Here is a 25,000-nt window from a genome sequence, read left to right on the forward strand (position 1 = left end):
GGGCGGCGAAGTTGGTGTCGGGGCGAGCGGCTCTTACCCTCTCTCCTCTTCTCGCCCCGTGGCGGCTCTTTCTCGTTCTGTCTCTTCCCCCAGGGAGCGRTAAGGTAGCGGGGGCTGTTTCCTCCTCCTTTTCGTGCTATGGCTTTGAATTTTTAGGGACTGGAACGCAGAGAAATGGATATGTCCGACCCGAACTTCTGGACGGTGCTTTCCAACTTCACTTTGCCGCACTTGAGGAGCGGGAGCCGCCTGCGCCGCACGCAGAGGTAAGGCGGGCTGCCCGTCCCAGGTGCCTGCCGCCGCTCCGGCCGCCGGCCTTCCTGCTCCGCTGCGGCGGGGCTCCTGGCGCCGCGGCGGCGCCCCCCGAGACGCGGCGCCGGGGGAGCCCGGGCACTGTTTCTCCTCGGGTGTCTCTACAGCCAAATGCAGCCTATTGCTTTTCCTTCTCTTACAATATGTTGTTATCTTATCGTCTTTCTTCTTAAAACAACAACAACAACAACAACAAAATCTTTTGCTCTCAGATATTTGACCTTTTTTCTGGAGCAGTTATACTTTATATGGACAGTTCAGGATTGCCCATTTCATTGCATGTTCTTAAAGAGACAGATCTGTGTAACTTGTCTTTTTCTTAGACAAGCTAGTTGACATTTAGTAATACAGGTATGGACTTTAAATTTTTATAGCATTTCCATTCTTGACAGAAGGGGAAAAAGGCCTGGAAATAGCAAATGCTAAGTAAAAGCTAAGGATTGTGCCATTAATGGACTAAAGACAGGCAAACTTTGACATTTTGGTTAGTTTTTGTGGCGTGGTATCTGTGCAGTTAGGTGTATGCCTCTGTCACAAGTAACAAAAGTTTGTAGATGTTCGTAATGCTGTTCACCTCTCCTCCATTTGCCTTTGAGATGTACCTAGTGCACTGTTAAAATRTGATATACTTCTGTCTGTGAAACTACCACAAACACTAGCTTGTGTATTATCTCTAACACTAGTTTATGTATTATCTTTGGAGAATGCTTCTTCAGTGCTGTACTGGAGCTGTCTGTTGATGTAGATGGTGCATGCCAGAGCAGTGAAAGTGTTRGAAGAAATGAAAGTGCAGGTTCTCCTAGCTCTGCAGAAATGGGCCTTAGTTAATTAAAAGGTACCAGTTGGATCTGCCTGTTCCAGGCTGTATCTCATCTGGACTGCCTTTAAAGGGTCAGTCTSTCACAGACCCCACTGTTATACGAGAAGGCTGGAAGGATAGCCAGATACTGCACACAGGATTGCTTTTCTTTCTCAAAGAGCACTGGATTCGGTGGTAACCACTGCTTGTTTTGCATTGCTTTCCAGGCACTTTAAAAGGTACTAGTAGGTTTGAAGGAAGTTTAGTTCCTGTGATCTGAATTTGCTGGTTGTGTTTAATTGAATGATTTGAGTCCATTGATTCCTGAGAATGGTTGTGGTTTTTTGATTTGTTGCTGTTTTATTTATATATATATATAAAAAAAATATATATATTTTTTAAGGGAGGGAGTCTTAATAGTGGCACTGTCTGTGAACTGCTGTCCAACTAATGACAAGCCTTGATAAAGGGACGTTTGTTGGTCTTTCTGGTTGTATCCACAGTTGGCTTGACAATGCAAGAGCATTAATTTAATTCTTTGRTTATGCATTAGCACCTCTTAGCTTTGTTTTTCTTACCAGTTCCATTACAAATAACTGTACTACCAGGATTCCTGGGGATCTATTAGGCCACATGCTTTCCATGAACTCCTTCCTGATTTTGGGAATAATAAGAATTATTTGCTGTATTCACTGAGAATTCTGTTTTTTGTACAGATTTACTTGGCATAGGAATTTATTTCTCTTTGCTGAAGTACTAAGAAGTAAAAAACTTAATCTGTCTTCCTTTGGGTTGCAGTGTTTGGCCTAGCTGTTGAGTTGTAAAATGAACATACARCTTCCTTAGTTTAAGTCTTCTCTGCTGGCTGAAGTCTTTCATTAAAATCTTTTTTCTCCTTTTTTCTAACAGCAGACTTCCTAGTTGAATTTCAATTGTGACAGCTCTTGCTGGTGGTTGTACCTGAACAAGAAATATTCCAGCCTGCCTTTCATGTTATGGAGTGGGCTTTCGGGACTGGCAGGTAGAAAAATTCTCTCAGTTATAAATGGGAGATGTTTGTTACTCAAATCACTGCATCTATGAATTACATGGATTGCACTGTGTCCTTTTACAGAGAAAATACCACCTATTGTTAAGTTCTTTTCCTATTGCTATAGGTATGTGGGCCCTTAGAACTAACTTCAGGTCCCTGCCTGAAATGGCATCTAGTCTTGAGTAAAGGAGGAGAGAGAGAATGCGCAACTCTGTGTGCGTCTATACATATATTTATTTAGGTAGATGCGTAGATTAATACAGGCAAGAGTGTGTGCACACATTTTCATATGGAAGGATCACTAAATGTTCTCTGCTGCGTTCTGAGCTATATAGTTCTGTTCTCTCTTCTCTTACCTTATCTGTATGTCTTTTACAAAACTAACAAGCCGATGATTTTGTTTTTCTCCCACCTCTTTATGATAGTTACACGGAAACTCGTCCTTCCTTTGAGTCAGAAATTGTTTTTCAAAAGTATGCATAAATGCTTGCCTAATTGCTTCTCRGTCCAAGTAGGCTCTTGGCTGATTTGTGTTGAAGTTTCATGTTGTTTGTGTACAGTCATCGAAGTGGTATTGAAGACACTTTCCTGTTACGGGATTAAAATATTCGTTAATCATTAAGTGATCACTTCATATGTTCTGACAATTGATAATCATTTCAGAAACATTAAAAACAAAGGAAAAATGTAACTTTGACTGRAAACTGTTCTTTTTTCAAAAACAGAGTTGTCAAAATTTGTTGTAGTCTTACTAGACTTCGAACAACATGTTCCCTGGAAAATACTGACCGTAGCCTTTTGAACTTTCATGAGTTGGCAGCTTGAGTAGACTTAGTGATTTTTAAGTAATAACTTAAACTCTTGGTATTGGTCATAGATACTATTTTCTTTAGCAAGATGGTATTACTGTCATGATCTTGTTGGTGACGTAAGTAGACCGAACATGTTTGTTAACACAAAAGGAGTCACAGAAATGAAATATAATTGTGTTGATATCAGCTGAATCTGCCAGTGTTCCCGCTTCATTTATTTGATTTTTATTGCATAGCAGTAAATGTCAGTTGAAATTTACTAAGCAATTGCTTTTTTACTGTATTTGTGTCATTGCTTAATGTATGTTTTGTAGTATTGTGATCAGAAGAGCTTTACCTCTATTCCTTACTTCTGCCCTCTCCATTCACCTTAACCCCTACATGCAGAGAGGGAGAGATGCAAATATTTCTTGTCGTAGTAGATGTTGGACAAGTTCAGAGAGAAGATGGAAGGGAATAAGAAATACACATACACAGGCTATCTGTGCTTACGTAGCACACTGTCATTGCATGTTTCRTTGAAAGCTAATCTGATAGACCAATGATCCCACTACTTTCTGTGCTGGCTGATAAAGTGTTAATGTACCTTGGTAACTGTTCCCTGTCAATCACAGTAAGAGTTGTGTAAGATAATCTTACAGTCTCATTGTGAAAATGAATGCTCTGTTTTTATTCTAGTTGATTACTTGACCAATCTTTTTGTTAAAGCAATTAATGTATTTTTAGTTCTACTGACAAGCTCAATGTTGAGTTCCCCCCAATGAGGCACTGTTGTTTCTTTCCTTCAGACAGATAGGCAAGGATTTGCTTGGTCACATCTGTTTTATTTGGCTTTATCCTAACAGACTSCTGTTTTCAAACAGTTAAGTCAAGATCTTAGGATCTGACCTAGGAATCTTACTGTAGAACACTTGGAGAAGGCAAAAATACAAGCCYGATGAAAGGAAGATTGTAAAGGGTGCTGGGAAATGCTGCAAGAAGTGCTGTTTGTTTGTTCGATTGCTGTGGTTAATATTGCTGATGCAGAGTAGAAGACAGTCCTTGTCCTCCTCCAAATCAATCAAAAGGACAGTAGTCCTAACTTCTCTCCATTAGCTCTGGTTGTTGAGACATCCCATGATGTGAGCAGAGAGATTCAGTCTTGCCACCCACATCCATTTGAATCTGGGTTTCATCTCCTGTTGATGTTCTGTTAGAGCCATCGAGTTCTTACTGTGTTAGATGTTGACTGGTCCTTCTCAAATGCAATTTTTAAGCATGTGTTTGCACACTCATTTGATTGCTGCTTCTGCTGCACCTTCAGTCAGAGAACTTTAAAACTTTTGGTAAAAGTAAGCTATATACTTCACCTTATGGTTGTACATACTGTTTGGTGGACTTGGCTCTGGTAATTCTTTATCAAAGCTGAAAGTGACACCCAGGAAGTGGATTCCAGGCTAGGTTCCCAGTGAATTTGTTACACGTTTCAGTATACATGACTTAGAAAGTAGAAAACTTTCATGGTWGTGATTTGGTTAACTACTAGGCATGAAACTATTTGATATTTTGAGTCAGTGTATTCAGAATATGAAGTTATTGTGAACTGGTTTAGATTTAACATTTTTTTGAAGCCTATTGAGTGTGTCACACTGCGTTAATAGTGATGTAAAACTGTTTAACGGATTGCATGCAGTTTCCCTTTTTTATATTCTTTCTTTACCTATAGGCTATGGACATGGGACATCCTGATCCATGTTAGATGCTGCAAAAAATTGTAGTATGAGGTAGATTCATTGAAAGAAACAAAGTGAAGGCACAAGGATAGATAATGTCTATGTCTTACCATATTTCCAAAAGAAAAACAGTAGGTATTGTTACCCTTTCTACAGCTGCCTTCAACAGTGTGCCATATGAGGTGGCACCTCTTGCATTTTTTCTTGGGAACCTTTTAGAGGATTTTGTCTCTGAACCTTCCCAAATTCACTGCCTGCAGTAGTTCTGGCATTTTACATCCCCACAAGAGTGTGTGTGTGTGTGTGTGGTGTTAGTACATGAAAGTGTACCTAGGAATAATATCCAGGTATTGTACATTGAATTTCTTCTGAGGTGAGGGCTTATCAGGTGGTTACTTTATTCTTTAATATGACCTAAGGTTTCACCAGTAGAGATGTATAAGGAGATCACTCACATTTAATATTCTGTTGTGTTTTTCTGTTCGTTTCTGAAACTGCTTTGGTATTAATGATTCTATTTGTTTTTGTAGCAGTTTGCATTCCGTATCATATCGGTAACATATCCTTATTATTTAGRCCTACATAGTAGGATCTTCCACCTGAATAAAGCTGAGAAATAAAACAATTTCCAGTGCATCCTTTAATCTTGTGGTAGGTCAGTTCTGTGCTTTTATTTAACGTACTAAAACAGTGATCCACTACAACTTCAATAGTAGGAAACTCAAACTCCCCTTGGCATGGTTCCCAGTAAATATAAACATATCTCATAAGTACTGTAAACCGGAACAATTCCCAGATTGATCTACCCAATAGAGAGATTTCAAAACTGCAAAGTGTGTACTACTAGTATTCCTGCCATTGACAGATAAGTGCAAAAATACTGGGGTCGTGCCAGAATAAATACATCAGCTTTTTCTCCCTTTCTTTGAGTTAGCAATAGTCTTCCCTAAATAATTGTTTAGGAATAAGGAAAACCGTCATGGTCTATTGTTCCCAAAAGATTATTATTGTAAGTAGAATCTGTTATTCCCATGAAATAYTGGCATGCTCAGTTTCGTGATTAGAAATTTAAAAACTGCTGAAGTTCCCTTATCCCACCCATTCTCTTTTCTGCTTGTGCAGTAATTAGATAGATGTTCTAGCATGTAATAGCTTGCTCGTGATTTAACATGTGATTTTTAAACCTAGTTTAAAGGAAAAAAACCCTAGTTTAAAGAGGAACCTTTAAAAGATTACCTGCTAGTGGATCATCTTTTTTCCTCGTAAAAATGTTGAAGATGATGTCAAGTAAGGCACTGCTTATTGGTAGAGAAATGGCTATTTAACTATGACCWGGGTGTCTGTCTTTTCTAACTAGACTAGTTTAAAACATTAGRTTGTCATTAGCTTTGACCCAGATCACAGGAAAATCAAGGACACGTTGTATTATAAAATTATTACTTTAGCTTCTGTAAGAATTTACATAAGCAATTTAAAAAATTTATATAAATGATAGGCAGATTAAAGTAAGGCTTATGTAGATTCAAGTTTGTTTATTTGACTAATGAAGAAATACCACTCCTGATGCTACTTAATTTGTTGAAACAAATAATTATTAATCACAAATTATTGTATATTGAAATACATACATTTTTATTAAAATAAATTATCCTGACCGTTCTTGGTGCTTGATTATAGTAATTTATTAGAGTTTTAAGAACATTGTTTTCATAAAGCAGAAGGCAGTGAGTTTGCTTTAAACCGCAATTTTTAGTTGTGTGTGTGTGTGCAGTGGATGAGTGCGGTGAGTGAGTGTGTGTGTGAATAAGAGAATACATCAGTCTGAACACTTATTTTTATTTGTTTGATAAGAGTCTTGCTTTTTGTTTTTGTTTTCAGGGGACTTGCATGAATGTGAACTTTCTTTTTGCAGGGTTAGAGGGGAATTCTATTCACTGTTACCAATATCTGTGGATATTGACATTGTGGATATGTATATTGTTTTTTATTTTTGATGTTTGTGTGTATGTGTGTATATATGTGTGTGTGTATATATAAATATACATACATATGTGTGCATGTGTATATATACACAGACACACACCGTATACAGACTGGAAATAGACATGTGAGTGCACAGACATTTGTGTATATAAATATTATATACAATATATATACGTATAAATATATATACATATATAAATTATACACAATATATATGCACAGAATTTATAGCCAGTCACTATAAAATATGCTTGTTTAACTTAAATGTGAGGTTAATTTTAGAAGTCAATTCTAAAAGTTAGAAAAAATGTGTTCTTCTTACTAGTGCTTTTTATTCAAAGGCACATGCAGACATCAGTAGGATAGAAGCTAATCCGTCTAGGAAGGGGTTTATGCTGTTCATAGTGTGAATTCCTTCTATGGCTTTTGAAAGCTCCCCAAGTATAGACGTTTCTAACCTTGCTTCTGGAAAATGTGACTTGTTTCCTCTGATTGAATAGGATCCCAGACTCTGTTGTAGTGCTGGCAGAAGTAGTTTTGTTTCTGTGAATTTCACTGTCATGTTTGGTCCCACGTTTTTGACTAATTCAAACTAGCATAGCAGTTGCATTTTGAAAAACCATGAAAATCTGTTTCTTCTCTTTAAGAAGTAGGTGAAGAAATCACTTAAATTCTTTTTGTTGAAGTAGGTGTATGAGTATTAATTTTTGTCAGGAGCTCAACTTGAGAGGACTAATAATGAAGTCTTAAAGTTTGGATGCTGGCAGTTGTCGTCTGTGACCGCTCTTGAAGCAGCGCTCGGCACTTCCGTGCCGAGACGCGAAGGGAGGAGGATGGCCTTCGGGTTGTTTTCCTCGGCTGGTTTCCGTAGCGTGCTCCAGCAGGCTGTGCCGGCAGGCTTCCCGCTGCGGGCGGGCGGCCGCCGGCCTCGGCAGGAGCGTGGCACCGGCCAGGCTGCGTACAGCATCCTGCCTGGGCCCAGCGAGCTGCCTAGGTGGGACAGGCTGCAGCGCTCGGCCCTGTGGTTTTTTTCCTGCATGCCTGGGAGAGAAGCTTTAACAGTAGAAATCTGTTGTATTAAAACTCTCTGAAATKTGTTTCTGTGAGAAGCCCTTGCTCTGTTTTTGAAATATATTTAAATATATTTCACTTAAAAGTGAAATATATTTAAACTAGTCTATTTAAAAAGGACAGACACCCAGTCATAGTTAAATAGCCATTTCTCTACCAATAAGTAGTGCCTTACTTGACATCGTCTTCAACATTTTTTACAAGGAAAAAAAGATGATCCATTAGCAGGTAACCTTTTAAGGATTCCTCTTTAAACTAGGTTTAAAATCACATGTTAAATCCAAATGATAGAAATCAYGAGCAAGCTATTACATGCTAGAACATCTATCTAATTACTGCACAAGCAGAAAAGAGAACTTTTAAGTCAAATATATTTAAATATATTGGCACTTTTAAGCATCAGTTTTAAATCTTAAAGTTGTTTTGGGGAAGATGGATGCAGKGGTTTGAACTAGCTGAACTTCCTTTGATCAATCTGACTGTAACAAATAAGCYTCTAATTTAAAATCTTGTTCTTGAAGCTTTTAATTTCTCCTTGGGAAATTGGTACTGCCACTGCTTGGATGAGCTGCTTGAGTTTTCTGGAAAGATACTCCTACGCAAAAATGCAGAGGCCCTTCACAAGTAGGAAACAAGAGAGAGGTAGTTGTAAGAACAGTATGTTTTATAGGCATGTACTTTAGGCCACAAACCTCCCCCATGAGGACGACACGAGCTCTCTAGTGGAGYGGAAGAACCCACTGGTGTGTGTGCGGAGGCCTCTGCACCTCAGAGGCAGCATCTTCTCTCAGCCCAGAGCTGGTGTCTTTTGAGCCAYGCGTCCTGGAGGTGGCACTTGAAAAGTGGTGGGAAAAGTCACACACACCTCTGGTTAGCTAAAACCACCAGCGGGGAAAGGAGCTGTTTGGAGAATGAGGGGGACAGGGGAGCTGAGAATTTTGCAGGGGAGTGTAGAGGATGTAGTGTTGCAAAACTATAGAAAATTGAACCTCCATAGTTTTTCTGTTGACAGAGTTATCTATAGCAGGTCATACTATTTTATTTAACAATAAATAGCTTAGTGATAATGAGCCTAGCAATCTTTGAGCCAAATTCTGGCTTCCGATATGTCCATTTCCTGTTTATTTCAGTTAATGGTGACTGAATGAAGGCAAATCAAAATTTCTTTAGTGTATTAGATAATATTTATGTACTTATAGATTTAACTAACTTAAAAAATAAACGTAATAATGTAATCCTTGATGAAATGGAAGTTAGATGTTGATGATAATAATTCAGAGTTTTATATTTCTAGCAACAGATGCCTTGGTGTTCACTGGAATTTGTTGTCAGGACAGTTTTCATAATGTAAATCAAGACAAAGCTTTTATTCCTTTTTGTGGAAATTGAAATGAGATGCGTGCATATAACTCATTCATCTTTCAGTGCTGTTCATTGAGAAGTCATAGTTAATTAATATCCTTTGTGATAATATTGTTAACCTTCTCAGAGCTAACTAATAAAATGTTGATTGTGTGCATTCATTTTACAGATATGCTTTTTCCGTGAGTCTAGGCCTGTCTAGCTTGTTATGCATGGATAGGTTAAAGGAATTTCCATAAGYGCTGTAGTAGTAGAAGCAAAGGCAGTCAAACAAGTCCAATATGTTCACCTTGCRTATGAACACCCCACGCAAAAAAAGAATGGTTATGTGAGTTCACTGCACGATCAAGTCTTGCCAGAACACCATCTTCTTGCTTCCCCCACATGCTGGACAAATAAAATGTATAACATGCTTTGTAAGTAAGCATGTGKTTTTTGGTTGGTTGGTTTGTTTTTCTTCTTCCTCGAGGCTTGGTGATTTGCCTTCTTCCCTAGTCCTTCTGCCATACCTTTATGATTTAACTGTTCTGTCTGGAGGCATCTGCTCTCCATCTGTGACCTGTGACTGATGAGAGAACATGAGTTCTGTTGGGGAATAGGCTTCTGTCTAGGTTTTTTTTCTTCCTTTTGGATTTGTGTCTTGCATTCTATTCTGTCTTGCCAAATGTCAAAATATTGCCATCTTTTGTAAGTCTTTGAAGATTGATTTCTCTTGGTGAGAGAAAATTYGAAACCAAAATGAAGCTGCTTCTCCCCCTCGCTCATTTTTTTTCTCTCAAATCTGGAAATGGAGGGTTTTTTTCCCCCCAACCCTTTCTGTGTCCTCCTCAAGTCATAGAACAACCAATTTCTTATTTTTGTGCTGTCAAAGAAATGTTTTAAAGGAAATACAAAACATGCCAGGGTATATGAATATACTAGRTTATTTTATGAAATATGCAAATTGTTTGTGTAGGTCAGACCTAAGCATTCAAAATTATCTGTAAATTAATACCTTTTAATGATCATGTGTTTCCTTGTTCTGATTCATAAATTATAAGGCAAGAAGGAACTAGTAAGATCACCTTCTCTGACATTGTACAGGAAACAGAACACAGAATAATGTAGTGTTAGATTGGGCAATTTTGCCATCCTAGTCAAGGTAATGCATTTATTTCATCATTTACAGATTTGAGAAAAGCCACATTTGTTATCAGTCTGTGTTATGCTGCTATGAGTTAAATGCTTGTGCTATGCTTCTGCCACTATCCTTAGTAATAGCCTCAGAGAACATTGGATCAATCTTTATATAAATGTAAAAAATATTACTATAAGTCCTTTGGATTTGTGACTGTCTAAATGCGGTTTAAAAAACAACAGTTGGATATTAATAGAACAGAAAGAAACAATCTGAAGAGAGCATCTTGTATCCAAAGAAGTGCCTGCATTTTCTGCCTCAGTTGGTCTGAAAAAACTTCCAAATTTCCTTACATCTTACTGAGAAAACAGTATCTTTCTTGGTACCTGTCCACAGAAGTTGGCCCTGGCCCATGGGCCAACAGTACGGAGTGACCTCTATCCACACTGTGAGCATTTGGCCCATGTTTCYGCTGGGTCCATGGGGTTCCCAGATGGTGCTGCTGATGATGATTATTATTTTTTTTTTGTGGGAGTGTGTGCATGCGTGTAGATAAGGGGAATTGTGTGATCTTCCCTTGTTGCGTGGGTCAGACTGTATGGATTGTGGAGGGGTTGTATGAAGAAGGAACATGGTCCTGCTCAGGTACTGTTGGAGGACTGTGTAGTGCAGTAGGAGGCAAAAGATGCGATCTTGTTCATATAGGCTGTAAGAAATGATAGCTAGAACTACATCCAGGTCTTTTGTAGGGAATTAATCACTGCAAAGCCTAGAAYGGGAATGAGGAAATATATGTACAGGATGGACAATCAAGAGAACAAGTTCCAGGAGCTAGAACATTAGATGTAGTAGGCATACTCACTGCTGGAAGTCCAGCACCCTAATGAAAATGAGATATTGCTGTAAATAGTTTTTGTATARGGTAAACAAATGTAGGTAGAATATTAGAATATCTGTCAGATTTTAGGTGATACAGTGTCCTACTTTAAGCATTATTCTTTCTTACACTTTGCTACTCTGAAAATAAGTGTATTCAAATAAAAATAAGTATGTTAAAATATGTGTATAACAGTAGGTATAAAATTATGACAGCCAATATAATTGCCCTATTTTATAGGAAAGTTCATATGATTTTTTTTTAATATATATGATGAACATATTTTGTGTCAAACAAGGGATTAGAATTTGAGAGCTGCTGGCTTAGCGTGGTGTGTGTTGTAGTGACCTTTTTGGAGGCGTAGTAGAGCTGCTGCTCAGTCCAAGTAAGGATAGAGGCATTTCTGTTCTAGTTTTCACATATGTTTCACAGATATTTCATCTGAATAATTTCTGCTTTCAGCAGTGATTTTTTTGACTCTACAAACTTAGTGCTTTTACAGAAACACTTTTCTGAAAGATACCAAGATACAGTAAAAATAAACCACTCATAAACAGTGAGTGATTGATTGGCCTTATCACTAGACAATAGCCATCCTGAGCTCAAAGGCACTAAATGTTATCAGCACAACTACTCAAGAAGAGTGAAGGGGAATACAGGACTTCTTCAAATACATTCACTTTTCGAGTAGTTAAAATGTAAGGAGGATTGTGGCACATTGTAAGTGCCCAGTATCAGACTTTTTAGTAGTTACTTGTTTTTTTATACTCATCGCTTGTTGAGAACAGCCCACATTAATCTACTGACTTTTGCATTTATTAGCTGATGGATTCTTATCAGTTCTTCATCAAAAGTGATGGCTACCCTCACCAAAACCTTCAGAGCAAAGGGAAAATGATACGAAGGCAATGGATTTTGGACCAGTCTCAAAATTTTCACCCTTTCTCTTTTCCTTGAATCCTCTTGACAGTCATGTTCACAAGACAAAACACTTCCTAAACAAAAGCAGGACTTGGTTTTATCCTTTTCTGTACATTGCTTCTTACAGTCATTTCTGCTGTGATGCAAATAGAAGCCTTAAATTAGGTAATGGGCCGGATGAGCAGTGAGTTGTGATTACTCTTCCTGATGGCCAGGAACTGTAGCACACCCTTTTTCTGCCACCTTACCTCATCCACACCCTGTTCCAACCTGTTGGAAATGTTGTCTCATCCACATGTTATGCCATGGTTTTTAGACTGTGTCAGCTCTTTGCAATAAAGGCTGTCATTTATTGTGTTTGTATGGTGTCTACAGCAATGAGGACTTGCTTTTCGCATAAGCAATACTACTGTAATAGTGCTCTTCCTTGTTGTACTCTTTTGCATATTGGATCAGTGATCTTGTTCTTGAGAGAAGAGACTATGGTGTTTTCTCATTTACAAACAGATCTTGTCTCTTGTCCTGTCACACGGGACAACTGAAAAGAGTTCATCCCTGTCCACTTGACACCCTCCCTTCAGGTACTTGTACACATTGATAAGATCCCCCCTCAGTCTTCTCTTCCCCAGGCTGAAGAGGCCCAGCTCTCGCAGCCGTTCCTCATTGGGCAGATGCTCCAGCCCTCTGATCATCTTCATAGCCCTATGCTGGACTCTCTCCAGTAGCTCCATGTCTCTCTCGTCCTGGGGAGCCCAGAACTGGATGCAGTACTCGAGATGAGGCCTCMCCAGGGCTGAGGAGAGDGGCAGGATCACCTCCCTYGACCTGCTGGCAACACTCTTCCTAATGCAGCCCAGGAGACCATTGGCCTTCTTGGCCACAGGGACACATTGCTGGCTCATGGTCAGCTTGCCATCCACCAGCACAAAATATTTTTTTTCTTTAGAGGTCTAGGAACAAGACTAGTCCATTCCAGTTCTGCATAGTTTCTGCAAATTTATTTCATTGCAGCCTAAAGGAGGAAGGCTGGGGTCTGAAGTAATTGCCCAGTTTTCAACAGCAACAAAAAGAAACCCCACATAACTTTACCATTTGTTCCAATAATACTTTAATGCATTTATTTTAAAGGCCTTTTCAGACAAAAAGCACCATTAAATGTACCTGTAGTGGCATAGCTGGTTTTTTTGGGTGGGAGGAGTACTACATGGCTGTATGGAAGTACATAGTAGTTCATTAATTTTCTGGTTTCGTATGGCTGCCTAGGAAAAAAAAARTGTAGAAAATGAAATATGTACATTTTTTTTGATGTTGTGTTTCAGTGTGGAATATAAAATGCCCATCAGTATTAATACACTTGGTGAGTTATCAGCTACCAAAATTTCTAGTGTTTGATGTATAACGTACGCTTTGTTTCAATAATTTGATTTGTTTGAAATAAGAGCACCTTACTGTAACTGAGTGACAATGATTTTGCTTGAGATTTGTTTGGTTTTTCTTCTTTGCTTCTCTCAGCACACTGAATTTATAAATTGACAGTATTGAACTATACTGACTACTTTTTCTGTTGAAAATATTTGTAATTTTGAGGGTATGGTTCAGTCATTTGAGCGTGAGAATCTGACTTCTGAGCTGTCCTGTGACTGTGGCCGTGCGTCACCTGTTTACCTTGGYGAAATCGGTGAACTTCGGCGCTTCTCTTGGTACATGCGGTGACAATAACCTTCTGAAGGTTATCCACATGTTGTACCTGCTTTTCCTACATAGTTGGTGATTTGCTAAGCGTTTGTATTGCTACGTTTATTCTCAGAACATCCTCGCTGCACTTCATTTTAGTGGTGATTATAAGTCTCGAACAATAAATTTTGTGTATCTACAGTAGCTACACATCCATTTTTGACAGTCTGGGCAGCTTTCAGTGTCTTATGTGCATTGCAAGGTATGTTGCTAATAAATGAAGTGTTGGTAGACAAAAGGTCAGGAGTTTGCTTAACGTGGACATTTATACTGTTAAAACGTTAAAACYGTCAAAAACTGTTTTATACTGTTAAAATCCTGTCAAAACTTTTTTTAGTTAGCTTCTTGATATCTTGAAAATCAACTCAGGACTGAAGAAAATGCATCCAGTTTGTCTCAATTTCTGAATGTTTGGTAGGTTTTTTAGAAGTGCGTGCTAAGCAACCCGTGCGCTTAGCAAAAGCAGTGATCTCTAATGGTCTCACGTGGTTGGCAGCCCAGATTCAGCTGAGAAGCAGTGCTGTGCCCTGCAGCCCTGTCCCGGTCCCRGCCTGTGTGCTTAGCACTGACTCACAGGGATCGTCATCGTTTCCTGCAGCAGCTCCTTACCCAGCGCYGCGGAGCCGGAGACCTGGCAGAGTCACAGCACGAGGTGACAGGGCTACAGGCGTTTCTAGGCTATTAAAGCTAGACTCATAAAGGATATGACGTGTAATTTTGTATCACATTACAGCATGATTCCTATCTCCACCACCAACGAATGACATGTTTCTACTTTTCTAYGATGATTAAGTGTGCTGGGAGACATTAGTGAGTAGGAAGACCAGAATTTATCCTTTGGAGAGAGTGACTAAATTACCATCATTAAAGATATGGCTGATATAACATACTGAATACTCAGAATTTAAAAGCAGAATATTATTTTCTGAAATTACTACCATAGCTTGTTTTTAGAGCTCTGGAGTGGATGGTGCTTCAGTAGCTGTCTCCTGAGCTGTAGTATCGAACTTATGCGGATGAGTAACTTGGTGTGCGTCCAACCTCAGTCTTACAGAAACTCTTGGGACCTTAGCAGATTTTTTTGAGATGATACTGTATGTTTGATTCCCTGTGTTGAATATGTCTGAAGCTCTTATTTTTGTGCTTATGAGTTTGTTAACTGGAAAAATGAAGAAAAGTAGGGAGACTAAAGGAAAACTAACAGAGAAAAATACACTATTTCTCTGTATGAAAAATATATAGAAATAAAGAATTTACGTGAATCAGTAAGCAGTCCCCACAATTCTTATGAAATCTAATAGACGGCTTTGGGAGCARGAGATAGCAAATTATATTGTATTTCACCAGACTGCAAGAGGAAATATGAACWGCTAAATGCTAACTTAGTGATGAATGTCTTGGATTTTTTTAATTAGTCACAATTTAAAATTTTGCTATGATTACAGTGCTGGATCAGATAAACTTACGCTAGTYGTGATGAGGCAAAAGGATTATACTTCACCATAAAAACCAGTCAGATCTCTGTAATCAGTTTAAGTCAAGTTGAGAAAAAAATCAGTCACTTATTAGTCACACACCAGTATGCACAWCAGACTGATTGTCTGGTCCTTTTAAACTGCATGCTACCATTACCTGCACAGACTTTCTTGAGATTTTGAAAGATTAAAAATTCATTTTGGGTTTAGTATTTAGTTATGAATTTGTAAAAGGGAGGCAACTAAAAACGTGATGACGTTAACGTTGATTTACATGAATGCTTTATCATTTAATTTACATCTTCAAAGGTAAAATCTATTTACATGAGAATGGTAATTTTTGCAGTCACTATCTGAAGAAAGGATAATCCTAATGAATGCCTTTTTTATAATAAATACATTTGGGAAGTGATTTCTGCTGATGTCCTTTTGTCTTTCAGGTGTATGCCTGGATTTGTTTTTTGAGCTGAATATAATCTATTTGAGGTGATTTGTAGTAATTATTTGAAAAGCTGAACTAGAGCTTACATTAGTAGACACTCTAATGTTTGATTAAATCACTGAAACAAGCTAGAAGTTTTAGGTCTCTAAACTGCAAAATCCAAGATATGGAGGATTAATGTTTAAACTTTTAGTGTGGTAATATGTTCTAACCTACTACTGAGAAAGTTAGAAGAGCACAGAGTGTTGTGTGTGGTGGTGCCACTTGATCATACCTCCATTACATCAAAAAGGGCAGTTTGCATAAATCGTGCCAAAGCAAGGTTTAGTGCAACAGAGTAGTCAAGTCTGTTAAAACTACTAAATTAAAGCTAGATTCAACTTTGAGCTTTCTTCATGCATGCTGTTTGAGACGACTGGATAATCTGTAAGACATCTTTCTGCAGTTGAATGACTGGTGTAAATCTCTGACGATGATGTCTCCTGGCAGCAGAATTTACAGAAACATATGGATAGTCTTATTTTTAGCCTGTTCGTATTAGAAATAATTGCTAGCATAGCAGTATGTTTTAGTAGAGAATTTGAGGAACTTAATGTGATGTGATACTACTCAGACATAGGGAATTTGTTCTTGCCATGGATCCCATTGTTACACTGTTTTAATGGCAAACAGTGTTCCTTAGCTCTAAATCCAGCATTAGTCATAGGTACAGATTCTAAATCAAAACAGTTTATTCACTGGAAATCAAAAAAAAAAAAAAAAAATGTTCTGAGATTTTTCTCACTTTTTGAAGTACATTTCTTCTCATGCCTGAAATAATGGCTGAGCTTTCTTAGGTTRGTATGTAACTACTGTTCAAAAACAAGGGCCTATGTAAAATAAGTCTTTGCAAGAGTTCCAGCTCTCTAGTAATCTCTGACACAAATTCCTTCTCAGTTCCAGTGCACTTTTCCCACCATCATCTCTGCCACTACTGCTCCAACACAGTTTTTAAGTCAAAACTGTTRCGTTAAAAACTGAACACATCTGTTCATTTAAGATCTCTAAGATTATATAGTTGTGAGTTGTTCAGCTGTGTAATACTGGAGTCTTCACTGGGTCCGATGTGTAAAGAAAGCCTATGTACTGAATTGCAGTGTTCAGCTTTGTTGCATGTGTCCAAAGTGGCATTCATGTTTGTTGGGAGTTCATTACTGCTTAGATTTAGCGTACGCTTTCCTAATGTGGAAGTATGCATGGATAGGATTCAGTTTTTGACTGTTTTRAGATGTCTAGGGTTCGTATTAAATCTTTTAATTGTCAAAATAGGGCTTGAAACACGAGTTTGAAAAAAAAAACACAAAGAAAAAAACATACAAAAACCCAAACAAACCCTAATGCAAAAAAAAAAGGAGAAAAAACACCTCAAGCYCCTACCACTTGGGATTGGCAAGTCATGACGTGAATCCAGAAGCTAGAGCTTTAAGAATAACTGCAAGTACTGCACTGTACAGTTGTAATACTTGACAGTACATTCCCTTTGGCTTCTTCCTAGTTTACCTGCAGTCCTGCTTGCCTTGGAGCAGATATTATTTAAACAACAGTTTAGTTTAAATATAGATGTATGCCATCCTACGTTACGTATTTTGAAAGGCAGTGTTTTCGGTAGCACGTCCAGTTCTTTTGGTTATTGCCAGCAGCATTGCCAGATATGACACTTAAAACTCTGTGTTACTGTTGTGTCCGGGAACACACTACGTGTGTAGTACATTGTCAGCTTTCATAGCTGTGGACGGTAAGTTACCCAAGGTGTTCAGAACTGAAATATTACTTGTAATYACCACAGCTTGCTTTTCAGTCTCTACATTGACTGTTGCTTTACTAGTCGTTTTACGTGGTACTTCATTTGTTTAATTCATCCTGATGTGTTACAAATCTTCATTGTAAAATTGTTCGCCTTCAGATATTAGCTCATATCTATTTGTACACTATAAATCATATCCCTGCACTCTTTTTTCCYTCTCTTCTTCCTTACGTACTGGGTGAGTCACTGGCATTTGTTTTTATGAATACTCTGTGACCCACTTCTGTTTGTGGGCAATTAGTGTATTACTTTGGTAGTAGAATACACCTTTTCTGATGTGGACAGTTGATAGGGGGAAAAATACATGCAAAATTTTCTTTCATAATTTGCTTGCACACATTATGCTGTGTTCAGGATGAATCTTTTCCTCTATATTCTTCTGGTATACTGTGCCATTTGTATAGATTTTAATCTGGTATATAAAAGTTATAGACACAAAACAGTTAATTTTAAATTGCTCTCTTGCCTAGTTTTTCTGTTTCAAGGTTTTCATGAAAAAATAATTATTCCTGAAGGGATCAAGAGAACTATAAATGAAAAACCAAGCTTACTTGARTCTGCAAATTGCAAGTTTCTGTAAGACATTACTCACAGGAAGAAATCTTGATAAAGAAAACATATGGATGGATTTAGTAGTCCAGGCTCATTCTTGGAGGAACACTTCATTCCATTAGAACTCTACTTGGACTAGTAGTGTTGAATGAATATCTGTTTAAAAGCAATTTTTTTCTAGAAAAATACTACTTCCTTTTCAGTTTCCCTCAGCAAATTTTGTTAGACTTAATCAGCGATGTAGGCACACCTAAGGATAGATTGCATTGTATTTGYGCTGGGTGACCAGCTGTGAGAAAGCAGGGGAATTATACCATTGCAGAAAAGTAAAATTCCCCTCTCCTTGGATTATGTGTCAGCTTCTTTCAGAACCTAGAAAAGCTTGTCTTGAGAGATTGCAGCCCAGCACTACAGTGTCTTAATCTCTAGAAAAGCTGTTTTGCATAGGCTTAAAAAGGTGCTGAAATTATATTAAAACTGTGATATTTCTGTTTCAGAGACTTGGATACTTGGATCACTAAAGTGACACAGTATGTCATGAGGAAGGGAATACTTGGTGGCATAATGCGAGCGCTTCATCAGTGCTTATTTGGGATGGCCTACATAGTTTTTTTCTGACCTCGCTCTTTGAGTAATTCAGTCATTTGAAGCTTACACTGTTGAGACTTTTTTTTTAATGCTGTGCCATGCTATTTTTAATAGTATAAATGTGCACGTATATTGAGCGCCAGGCCTGTGGCAGCAAACTGAAACATTTAAATCAGCTGATCATTCTTGGCTTGTGCAGCACTTCATGATTAAGTGTTACTAAAAAAAATAATAATAAAAAGTTTCCATCTCAGAAGCCTTGTGTTGTCATCCCCACTGCTAACTATGCCTGGAGATGTTTGGATTGCTTAACTGGAGATTATTCAGACGTTTCCAATTACCTCAGAGTGACTTTGCAGCAAACCAGTGTGATCTGCATGTGTAATMAATTGCCATCCTGGTGTAGATGCACTGCTGTGTGGAACCAAAGTTTGCTCTAACGCCTAGTATAGGCACAGGGTTTTATATAGGAGTAATTATTTGAGTTAGATCTAGCCAGTTAATTTGCTGACATAGCTATGTCAGTACACAATTACAGCTAGAAAAGAGAGTTTATGTTCTCATGACTTGTTTCTATTCCCATCTAGGAAAATGCGAACCAGTTAAAAAGAACTGTTATCTAGTATAACTATAACTGTAGAATGGAGAATATCGTGGTATAACTATACCAATATAGATAGGTAGCTAACTCTCCTATGTGGATGCTGTATGTCTAAYAAAAATTTGTAGTCAGAAGAAATGGTTGATGTATTTTCTGTAGTGGTCTAAGTAGTGTCAGCTCTAAACCAGTATCCTAAAAGATATTTATATTTTCCTATCAAATTTCTCATGAAGCTTTGTTAAACAAAACAAAAATCATAATTAATAGTTATGTCAGTTATATAAGCTATGTCTTTATTCCACCTGGAAAAAGGAAAGACTGTATATAGTTTCAGGTACTATGTATTTGTTGTTTTGCTATTTAAAGGATTTAACTAAGTCTGGAAAACCTCAAGGATGAAAAGACTCTAATTTATCATATAACAGGAGGGTAATAACACCTTGCTGGCTGCATGTATGTGTCGAGCGATGCCTTAAAATTATTATGAATTGTTTAGTAACTTATATTCTAGCATGATTTTCAGTAGACAACTGGTTCCTGCTGAACAGATAGCCTCTTCACAGAGGCCTCTGTACTTGGCATTAATTGATGTCCTCTTTGGCAATCTCAACAGATGCCAAGAGCTGAATGAGCACGGTGAAAGAACTTTTTTCTGCTTCTAGATGCTTAATTATGATTTAATTATAAAACTTTTGCTCAGCTTATGATGTGAGGGGAGGACAACATTGGTCTCAGTAAGAGAGAGGGTCCTTTGTGAACTTCATCTGTGAAGTGCCGTCAGTCTGGGAGAGGTCTCATGGGAACATCTGCAGTTTGCAGGTTGAATGCTTCACGCTTAAATGTTCATATTCAGATTTGTAAACAGCAAAGAGCCTAGTTCTCAAATGTCCACATTTTGTCCTAAATAATGATTAAAAAACCTTGCATATTTTTTCTTTCCTTAATTCCTGCATATGAACAGTTTGTTTAAGCRCTATTGAATAAAGATAGTATAGAATATTAACTGCAAAATGTTCATTGTTATCATATGGTAAATGTGGGACTTCARCTATGTGATAGTGACTCTAATGAGAAGCTCAGTTATAAAAAATAAGCAAGACTTTTTGCTGTATTTTGTATTAACTCCTCTAAAGAAAGAATACAAACTTACTTCAATATTACTGACTTCTTATAGTGCATATATTTCTTATATTGCTTTGTTTAAAAATAGACATTTATTGCAAACTTCTGGTGACTCAGATGTGCAGGGGAAAAGAAGAGAAATCTAGACTGCTGCAGTTAATGTTGAAGTGACATAAAAAGGATGAAAGTAATTTTCCTTATTTTGCAGATGCTCATTAAACAGCTGTGTTCATAGTTGCAATGTTTTCTGGTCTGTGCAGTTGTATCCTCTCTCCTGGTTCTCAGCATGTTAAATGAGTGTGCTGAGGCCCTTCCGCTCTGAGGCGGGAGCAGAGCCTGTCTGCTGGAGACAGATGTTCTCCTTGGCTTGGCTGCAGTAAAAGGAAGCCTGTTTTTGTTGTTGTTCGAACTCATCAAACTTCTAGAAACTACCGCTGAATTAAGATATAAGCATTTGCTTAAAATGTTAGCTCTTTAGATGTATTATTTTGTCATGATTCTTGCTATTTTTAAAGGTCTTGCAGTCCCCACAGTTGGAGGACAGGTATATGTGCATGGAGGAGCTTGAAGATGTACTTTCACTGCCAAGTGTTTAGTGCATCTGCTTCAAAACTTGGTAAAGCATTTGCTCCTTAAGTGGTGAGGATATTATCATTTAGTGAAAATATTTAAGAAGTGAGATTAACAGTGGTTTTGATGAATACAGGTGAACTGTGTTTGTGTGCACATGCGCACCTGTAGGCTGTTATTGTCCTTGTATCTATGTGTTTTTCCTTTTCTAATAGCTTCACATCTTCATGAAGGTGGTTTCTTGGTAAGATGCATTTAGGTTTTGCTAGGCTGGTATTAGCAAACCTTCCTATTCCACCACCAGTTTTTCAGATCGTGGAGGCCGAGTCCTTCCAGCACTGATGTCGTGCGCCCTGCTGTACAAGGGAGCTAGGTGCTATCTCCAGGCAAGTTCCCTGGCAGACAGCTCTTAGTCACTGCCACCTCATGAGAGAGTCCTGGAGTGTCCGGAGGCAATTTTACAATTGTAGATGTGTGTTTCTGCTTCCTGTGAGAAACTGGAAATACTTTTTGTGTCTTCAGTGGAGAGGTTGAGGGCTTTATTATTATTATTATTATTTTTTTTTTAACGTGTTGGCTATAGTGGCTGCCAGTCATGATGTTGATGTCTACAAAATGTTTCCAAATGGAACAACAGGGGGTTTTGAAGAACTGGCTAGTGTCTTGCCCTCCCAAAATGTTTGTGTTAAAAATTTTATAAGCGTCTCTTGGGTCTAAGGCAAAGATTCCCCCTCTGAGTAACACAGTTACTGAACCATAGTTTAGTAATTCACATAAACTTATTTTAAGGCAAAAAAAAAGTGATGTTAATCTTTATGAAAGAAAATGAAGGAAAGGTTTTTATTCCTTGTTTTTGGATGAGAGTGTTTATAGATGTATTTCAGTGATGTCTTTTTTTCTTTTCTCCTTCTAAATGTATTTTACTTCTGTTTAATTTAGGCTATATCGTACTGTGAAAGTTGCACTGAAGTACTGAATAATGAAATCAAGTGGTTAGAATGCATTATGCACAAACATAATTTGATATTATTTTAATTTCCTGTTCTTAATTTCCCTTATTCTGGAACTTCTGCAGCTGAAAAGTTAAAAATTACATATGCACGCACCCCATGCTTTTTGTATGTGATTACTTATAGAAGAGCTGTGGTTTGCATCCTTGTTTGGTATGAATTAGCTAAAGACAATTCTACCAGGTTCAGAAAAATCATAACACAGAAAAGGCAGAAATTTTGCACAAATAAGCATCAGCAATGAACTGGTAATGGTCAGGTATAATTTGCACAATTACCATTTAAAAGTAGGAAAATAAAAACACAGATGGCTGTAGAAGAATATTAAGTGACTTTTTGTTAATGTCCTAGATCTGTTTTTGCTTTTTAAAAAAGGAGTATTTTTTGTCAAGTTTTTTACTTTTCAGTCAGAAAATAGGACACTTACTACTGTTAAAAAGTGTCTTTTAGCTTCTTTAGTATCCTATTCAAATCAGTTTGAATTGGGTTGGGTTGGGTTTGTTTCTAGTACATTTGATCTGGCGATGCAGTTTTCCTGCAGTCACATACTTTGGTACAGCATTATGTCACCTGTTGACTTTTTTCCCCTTGGTACTATTTGCTAAAGGTTTGCTGATAACATGTGTTTATCATATATATTTCTCCTAGTGTGTTTATGGTAGTGAGCGTAAGGTGCTGCAGTACATTTATGCGCGGGTAAGCCTGAGCAGGTACTCCGAGAGGATGAAATTTTGAGGATTCCCGTGGAGGAAGGATTTGGGGCTGCTAGAATCAAGCCCAGAGAAAAGTGATGCGGTGCTGTGGGCTGGGATCCCAAGCAGAGCAAGTGCCAGCTTTGAAGGAGCAGCAGCAGAGTTGGGGGTCTGAGTGGGGACTGGGGAAGGGGTGGGAACTGCCAAATTTAGCAAAGAAGAGAAGCAATTCTGTCCAAGTTCACTACTATTTTGAGTGAAAGGAATTGTTACTATTTAGTTGTAGGAGAAATGAGGTAGGTATAAATTATTTTAGGGATCAAAATAGGAGAGAATTATTTAGATTAAATATGAAACCATGTAAAATGGCTGTACTTTGGGCAGCTTCTAGTTTCCTACTCTTAGATTTTAGGATTTGGTTAATTTAGTTGCATTTCTTAAAGGTTAAAGAAATGAAACTTCAAAGAAAAACATTTTTAAATTGTGAAATAATGTAGGGAAAATGATTTCTAGGGTTTGTCTTTTGGAGGTATTTCTCATGGGGAGAGTCTCTGGAGTACAGAGCAGACTGTTTCACATAATAGAGAGTGCATAGACTTCTGTTTCAGTAAACTTTTTTTTTTTCAATAAAGTAGCCTGGCCAACATAAATCATTCTGACAAACAAATTGAGGAAGTTGAAAAAAAGATGTAGCAAAACTGTAGCATGAAGGAAAGCAGACTAAATCTTTTCTTCCCCCTGCTCGCTTTCTTTTCCTAAGGACCACTCTGGATAGAAGTTACGAGTTAGCTGGGCTGCTCCAGTGGGCCTGCGTGTGGTGAAGGCCRCTGCTCAGTGCCTTGGCTCCAGCTTGGGAGCAGAGCTGCAACGAGATCCTTCAGCGGCCACCTTGCCCCGCTTCCAGTTCCTTGTTGGGAGAGCAGCAGCCGTCACGGGGCACCACGCTAGCRCCCATGCTGGTGACAGACCAAGCAGGCGAGCATCCTCTGTGTCTGGGGCTGAGTGTGACAGCCTAGGAGAGAGCACTCAGGTCTGACRCAGAACTGAAGCTCTGGAAGGAGCAGCAGTAGTAAATAACAGTGTGGTGCTAACTAACCATGCTCCTTTTCTTTCCCTCTTTCTTCAAGCTACTAACAATGAGTAAGGAGCCAGAGTGAGAAGCATCCCACGCACAGCCTAGGTTGAAGGTGACCATGACAACCTCATTAGAAGTGTCTGGCCATATCCCCTTAGCCCAAGAGAGGCAGTCACCAGTACCAGGAGCTTGTAGTCTAGAGCCAGAATCTAAAATGACTTGAGTTAATGCAAAATTGGTGGAGATAGCCAAGAGCATAGCAAGGCCTGTGTTCTTGAGCTGGCTAGGAGTGCTGTGGCTGCGCTAGCCATGCTTCCAGTAAATAGGGTATTTCCTGTCTTATGCAAATGATTTCTGCAGGACTGTCAACTACKCAAATTAAAGTACTACTTTGCTAATTAGTAGCTAAGATCTCAAAAAAATCTCCAGAAAGATCTTAGTTGAAAAGATCTTTAAACTATGAACTCTTTTGCTTTTTACAGGTGTGATGTCTTTTTTTTTTCATAAGGTAGAACTTTATAGTAGAGCTCAACCCATTACTGTGGCTCCCAGTTATTTTGGTGATACATTTTGTGTCTTTTTTTGTAGCTCCTAAATTATGTAGAATAATAATAATAATGTTTCTTAGAAATGAGTTAGGCCAGAATATTTTTTCACATTACTTCTGGTAGCAGAAAGTACATCCTACTATTTATCTTTCTATTTTGAAAGAAATACTAGTGCATTGTGGAATTAAGTTCTCAGTATGATAGCGAACGTGCAGTTCACCAAATAACTTGGTTYATATCCCTTTCCACAAATCAGATTAAAAAAGAAATTCAAGAAGCAATGGGATTTAAGTGATCCCATCAGTGTGTTCTCAATAGGGTCGTACAATGCAAAGTTGCAGAAATTGCATTTTGTGGATAATGAACTAGAATTGTGCCCTGGACTGGTTTATGATCCCAAGTATTCTTTGCCTGCTCTTCAGCGTTTGCCCRCTTGCATGCATTACAGACTTTTGTCTTGTATGTAGCTGTTTTATGAATATTGTGCAACTGGAGTTGATAGTTAGCCTAATAGTCTGTTTTATGTTACATAATTAAATATTTATCTCTGTAACAGTTAAGTTCTGAGTCAGTTTTTTTGAGGTAGGAAGGAACAGAACAGAAGCACAACATTTTAGTTAGTTGGGAGAAACTCAGAATTCTTGTAATGGTCTAATGGTTTTGTGCTGTATGAGAAGAAAAACTGGACCAAAATTGCCTACAGCAAAAATGAGAGCAGTCACTAAAGTTGAATATACTGAACATTCACA

General features: G+C 38.1%; 1 protein-coding gene across 2 annotated transcripts in view; it reads left to right on the forward strand.

The window, feature by feature from the left end:
* The window catches only part of MAST4 (microtubule associated serine/threonine kinase family member 4), a 216,875-nt gene that overhangs the window by 113,859 nt on the left and 78,016 nt on the right, over positions 1-25,000 (forward strand). The window contains exon 1 of one of the 2 annotated variants that reach the window (XM_085322408.1): positions 8-266. The exons of the other annotated variant lie outside the window; for it this stretch is intronic. Coding sequence (XP_085178534.1) covers positions 175-266 — 92 coding nt within the window. The 5' untranslated portion in view covers positions 8-174. Of the gene's footprint in view, positions 1-7; positions 267-25,000 lie in introns of those variants that run through there. 2 annotated transcript variants of the gene reach the window in all.

Source organism: Rhea americana, unplaced genomic scaffold (assembly GCF_003343005.1).
Source record: "Rhea americana isolate MKP2758 unplaced genomic scaffold, rheAme1 scaffold_77, whole genome shotgun sequence".
NCBI classification, from domain to species: Eukaryota; Metazoa; Chordata; class Aves; order Rheiformes; family Rheidae; genus Rhea; species Rhea americana.